This window comes from Malurus melanocephalus, unplaced genomic scaffold (assembly GCF_030028575.1).
Source record: "Malurus melanocephalus ecotype Western Australia unplaced genomic scaffold, MMel_1.1 scaffold_426, whole genome shotgun sequence".
In the NCBI taxonomy this organism is placed as follows: Eukaryota; Metazoa; Chordata; class Aves; order Passeriformes; family Maluridae; genus Malurus; species Malurus melanocephalus.
This window is the reverse complement of record NW_026623658.1, coordinates 608,537-614,359: the sequence shown is the minus strand read 5'-3', so window position 1 is coordinate 614,359 and position 5,823 is coordinate 608,537. Positions and strand designations below refer to the sequence as shown.

The following is a 5,823-nucleotide window of genomic DNA, read 5'->3' as shown; positions in this document are numbered from 1 at the left end:
CGCTGGGCTCCGGGCTGCGTTCCACATSGGGCCCTTCCATGGGGATCTGCGTGCAGCTGTTCAGCAGCCCAGTTGTTGTGTAAACACGGGCAGAGCTTCACCATGGCTTTTCATGTTGTGTTATCTCGCCTGCAGTTTGTTTGCAGCTCTTGGAGGCTGCAGGAAAATCCAGCCTCGCTCAYCGGAGCCTGGCTGCCCCGCTCCGGCCATTCCGGCGGCGTTTGCGACGCTGTTTGGTTTCCTTTGAACCTCTCCAAAAATTCCCGAGGAAAGGTGCAAGTTCTGTGTCCCTCCCAGTGGGATTTGGTGTTCCACGGCTGTAGGATGGTCTGTAAAAGGTGTTCTCTGTGTTCTGCCCCAGGTGTGCTGTCCCTCCCCGCCTACTTCAGCCCCTACCACGATGGCTCGGTGAGCAGCGATGGACGGGCGGACGCCTACGCCCAGCTGGAACTCCGGACACTGGAGCAGTCCCTGCTGGCCACCTGCGTCGGGAGCATCTCGGAACTGAGTRAGTTTGGGGTGTTTTGGTGTTTCCAACCACGGGATTCTCCCGGCGGGGCAGGAGAGCCCATCCCTCCCCTGCTGTTGGCAGCGAGAGCGGCGTTCTGTGCTGGGTGAGATTTAATTGTCTGGTGGGGCTGCTTATGAAAATCAGCTGCTTTCATTACTCTGCTTTGTGTCTAATTCACCTGGAGAGGTGTAAGATGTGGCTTCTTTTTTTTTTTCTTTTTCTTTTTTTTTCTTTTGCTTTTTTGCTTTTTTGTTTTTTTCTGGTGCTGGTTGTTCTGCCAGCTGAAGTTGGATGCTCTTTCCTAGATGCCTCTAGAGGTTCTCCTGTGCATTTGTGGAGCACAGCAAACCTCCCTCAGGTGGCAAATAGGGAGGTAAAGTAAAGTAAAGTTCTCTTTGTCAGTGTTTGCCCAGGATGTTCAAGGAAAAGCTTTTTGATTACTTAAAAAAAAACCGAAAATCAGAGGGAAAAGAAAATCTGAGAGTGCTCTGGTAAGAAAGACTTGTTCAACCCCCCTCTTCTTTTTTTTTTTTTAAGCTGACCAAATGAAATGTTCCATTCCTAGAGTACTCACAAAGCCCTTTTAAAGTAAACAAAAATGATTTGTGTTTTCCTGGTCTACTTTTTTTCCCTTGCAACGTTCCTGCTGGCATCGCTTTCTCAGCCTGCACCATCTGAATGCTAATGAATGCCAGGGCCGGTAAGGAGTTTGCGGGTTTCACCATTTATTTTGCAACCTGCCTTAATTTGAGGTTTTCAAATTCCTTCAACACACCTCTATTTATCCTGGAACACAAGAGAACATTTGTAGCGAGGGCCTGAGATTGAATCCAGCTTCCTCTCTCCCTCTTCCCCCCGTCCCTGCCCGGCCAACTTGGTCAGTACATCCCGTGAATGGATCCCCTGATACAGTTGCCTACTTTTTCTTTTTTTTTTTCTTTCTTTTTTTTTAAAAACATTGCTGCCCATTGCCAGAAAAATAGAGTGAGTGTGCAAAGGGGAGAAGGAACGTTATTCTGAGCTGGAAATTTGAATTCCAGATGCGTTTCTGCTATAAACTGTGCAGACTTGTGTGTTAGCACCAGCACTGGAGGATTCRTGATGCTCTCGTAAAACGTGCGCATCCTGGAGCTACTGAAGTGGAAAGGCAGAGTTGTTAGAAGGATTTTTTTATTATTCTGAAGTGGGTCCTTAAAGCTGAATGTGCTGTGCAACAAAGGAGTGGCACGGCTTTAGACTGCAAACCGAGAATTTTAATACCCCCTTGGTCTGAACCACTAAAAACGTCATGTTTAGACACACAGTAGCTCTGTCAGGTTTTGTCCAGCAGAACAGCGGAACCCCGGGGATTCTGGCTGGCAAATTCAGTCTATTCCTTTTAGATATAAATGAACAAATAATAACTTGCTAAGAATTTCAGAGGGAGGTGCAGCTAATGCAGATGTGGCGCTGCGAAACTCGGGGGYGCTTTCCCAGGAGCCAGCTTTGTGATGGGGCCACTATTTCGGTTCCATCCTTTCCCAGTATTGTAACTTCTGGACACAATAGGGCCATGTTTCCTGTGARAGTCTGAGGGGACTGTGAAGCATAAAGCAGCAGAGATTCTCCCAAGGAAAAAACAGATCCTAGCTAAGTATAGTAATAATTCAGTTCACACTGCTCAAAGATGAAGCTTTTAAAGCTTTTTGGGGTTTGTAATGCACTCACAACACAAGGAAACTAAACAGGGTTGTGCCTAAAGCAGGCTGATTGCATAAAAGACCAGCTTTGGGGTCATTGCTCTGGGAACTTTTTTTAAATCCACAGTCCTAAAACTCTTGAGTGCAGCTGTGTAATCCAGGTCACCTCCTTCCAGGCCTCCTCAGGTCCTCCATGCTCTGACAGAGGGGCAGCCTGGCTCCAGTTCAAAGACCAAGAGGACTCAGAAGCTCCTGGATTGAGCTTCTGACACTGCTCAGGGACAAACTTCTGTCACAGCTTGAGACAGCCAGCATGATAAAGATTGGCTTTTTAAAAAGAGAGCCAGGTCTTGTCGTGCTGGAGAAACCTGCAGCTAGAGTGAGAACGGGAACAGCAGATGCCTAAAAGAAGAGGTTTCTGTCTTGAGCATAATGTCCCTAATTTGTCTCGAGTTCCTGGGCAGGGGGGTAGAACAGCATGATCCAGTTGAAAGAAACGGGAGCAGCCTCCTGACAAAAATGAGAGTGAAGTGTTGGCGTTGGTGCTGCGGGCTTTGCCTTGTGGAGCTGTCRCTTGCAGGTTGGGCAGAGGACATTTTACAAAGATACCAGGAGTTTTTGCAGGCTAGCAAGAAAAAACTGGTGAGAAGAGGCTGAAACCAGCAGTAAATTAGAAAAAAATTAGAAAACTCACTGTAAAGGGTGTGTGGTGACTTTTCTGACTGGTAGCTTGGGATTTGACAGAAAACACTGTGGAGCAGCAGCCGGAGGGACAAGACACCCTGTGCCCTTGTGGAAGAGATTTTGTGCACACAGCAAACATTTCTGCGAGCTGGGAGAGCATTGATCCATTACAAAAAGCACTGTGGGTGGCTCGCAGAGAGGTGACTTGGTGTTTTGTGTGCGTGCAGGTGACCTGGTGTCGCGGGCCATGCACCACATGCAGTGCCTGAACACGCTGCGGCCCGGCATGAGCCCCGTGCGGCAAACACGGCAGCAGCAGCAGCCCGTCTCCTGGTCCCCCGATGCCCTGCACACCCTCTACTACTTCCTGCGCTGTCCCCAGATGGAGTCCATGGAGAATCCCAACCTGGACCCGCCCAGGATGGCGCTGAGCAACGAGCGGTAAGTGGGGGAGCCGTGAGTGGGGATGGAGCAGCCTGAAAGGGCCGCGTTTGTTGCTTTTCCAGGGTGGTTTTATGGGATGCTGATGCCTGAAAAAGGCCTAGAAATAAAACCCCATAGACCGGTGTCTATAGAGCAGGTATTTGTTTATTGCAGCTCTGGAGGTGAGGGGGATTTMTCCTSCTARCCCACCTGCCTTTGCTTCAAATTAGCACGTATTTATACAGTAAGCATGGTGTAACATGAACATTGTCACTGCCCCCCATAYGCCCACCATACACCCACCACTATACACRGGCACAGAAATACATGATATCACAGTTTTACAAGTGCTCATGTGTCATCCTTTATTCAGTGGTTGTGGGGGTCTCCCTCTAATGAGATACCATCCTCTTCATCATGGTGGACTTTTCACCTTTGTCTTCAGGCCATGCGCAGTTGTGATGTTCATGGGTTTTTTCTAGTCCTCCAAGTCGTAATTTCCAATTATTTTTCTGACTGTCCCGTGTTTCTGCCAAGTACTCAATAGTGCTCTCCACTGTTCCTTGTTACAGCATTTAGCTGTCTACTTTCTTCAGAACTTTTCTGATTTATGCTTCTTGGTGATTTCATGTATCTCTGTACTAATCCAGCTGGTTAGATTACGTGCAGCTGGTATAGTATATGTGGCTAATACACTGTAAGTTAAAAAACTTACAGCAATATATAAAAATGCTATCATTGATAATATATTGAAAGCGATTACATTGTATTTTAATAATATGTAAAAAGTTATTACATTCTTATATTGATAACGTATAAAAAGGCTATAGAAAGTTTTCAATTAATAGGCTTCATAAGCACCTTGTCACTTTGATATAAACCATATGTATCAGTGCCAGGGCAGTTCTGTGGGATGCTACCTATGATCATCAGTTATTCCTGCAGCCAGGCCAGACTGGCTGTCAGCCCCGCCAAGTTGGAGGAGCCTTGGAACCGGAGCTGGAAAGTTGAGCTGTTTTCTCGCGCGGTCTTTCCGAGCGAGGCAGGAGCGTCTGGAGGCCCTGCCAGGAGCACAGGGTGGCTGCCTGAAGCAGGAGAGGCCTTCCCAGAGAAAATGTGACCTCCTGAACGGCACCAGTTCACCATTGCCATTGTCCTGGGGGAAGGCAGCACCGTGGGGAAGGTACACGGGATTTACAGACATCCCATTGAAGGATGGCTTCAGCTGGTGCTGTGGCTGGAGCAGAAGGAAATGTGTCTGGGAAGCCAGGAGCAAAGCAGGGAAGGCAGTGGCTCTCTCTCCCTTCCTCTGCCAGCTCCGTGACTGACTCTCCAAGCTGGGCCGTTATTCGAGCGGGCAGAAATTTTCCAGCGGGATGTTTTTTCTCTTGGAAGCCTCGCTGGTTTCCTTCCTGCCCAGCTCCCTGGCGGGCTGCCCGGCAGGCTGGTGGCACAGGAGGGCTGAGGAACCCTCAGAGCCGAGCTCCTGGACAGCTCAGGCAGSTCCTGCTTCCCCACAGCATCCTGCAGGGAGACCCAGGCCACTCCAGACTCTTTTCCCAAGTGCACGTCCAAGTTTCTGTTTATTTCAGGAATTTTAAATGGGAAGTTCTGTTTTCTGGTTATCCCTTATTTGTTCTGGCTTGCCTCTTCGATGTCTTTTTAGCCTGCTGGACATCAGGCTGAGGGGAGGTTCTCTCCTGGCCCTTCCCAAAAGCATCCCGTGTCTGCGAAGTTTCCCGGGGTATTGATGCATTGAGGCCACGTCCGCAGAACAAAAAATGCAAAGTGCTTGCTGGACAGGTGAACAGGGCAAGGAGAACATTGCTGCAGCTTTGTTAATAACATGGTTTTTTCTTCCCACCTTGGGCTTTGCTGTACTCAGCCCCAGCTTCTAAAATCGGTATGAAATCGAGGTAACGCACAAAATAATTAATCACAAAAGTAAGAATGTTTGATTTCCCCCCCGAAATGTTTTCAAAAAGAACTCAACAAAGACAAGGAACTGATGTACACATACGAAGAACCAAGAGGAATTAAGTGGAATGAAACAGGAATGGGAAGAGGCATGGCTGCACAACTCAGCCTGCTGGTAGCTCAGTTCTTTGGGCTCACTAATCTTAATTAAGGTTGCCCCTACCTAGTGCAAGGCTGTTTATTCTGCACACCGTGCCAAAAAAAAAGTTTTCATGAGGCCGTGAAAGTTGTGAAGTTGTACCTCTGGTTCCCACAGAGGTACAGCTGAGGCTGCTAAGCAGCTCGTACCAGAAATGTGGATTAGGCTTTATGTTTTTTATGTTTTTTCCAGTGTTCTTGGTGCAGTGATGTTACTGCAGCCACTTGTTTTGTACATGGGGGATAATAAATGAGTTTAATCAGGAGAGCAGCTCTCTCTCCAACTGCTCCCAAACAATGCCCTTCACATGATTCACCGAAGTTTTTTTTGGAATACAGGCTGCARCTCTATTCTGTTTCAAAATCCGCACTAGATCCTACAACAGCTGGGGTACGGGAAATTTCTGCCGT

At 48.0% G+C, this 5,823-nt stretch overlaps 1 protein-coding gene across 1 annotated transcript in view; it reads left to right on the top strand.

Annotated features, from left to right (window-relative positions):
* Window positions 1-309: 309 nt before the first annotated feature.
* Window positions 310-5,823, top strand: part of ABTB2 (ankyrin repeat and BTB domain containing 2) — a 38,896-nt gene continuing 33,382 nt past the window's right edge. Inside the window, exons 1-2 of the mRNA XM_057379891.1 lie at window positions 310-508; window positions 3,102-3,315. Of these exons, the coding sequence (XP_057235874.1) occupies window positions 325-508; window positions 3,102-3,315 (398 nt within the window). The 5' untranslated portion in view covers window positions 310-324. The remainder of the gene's footprint in view (window positions 509-3,101; window positions 3,316-5,823) is intronic.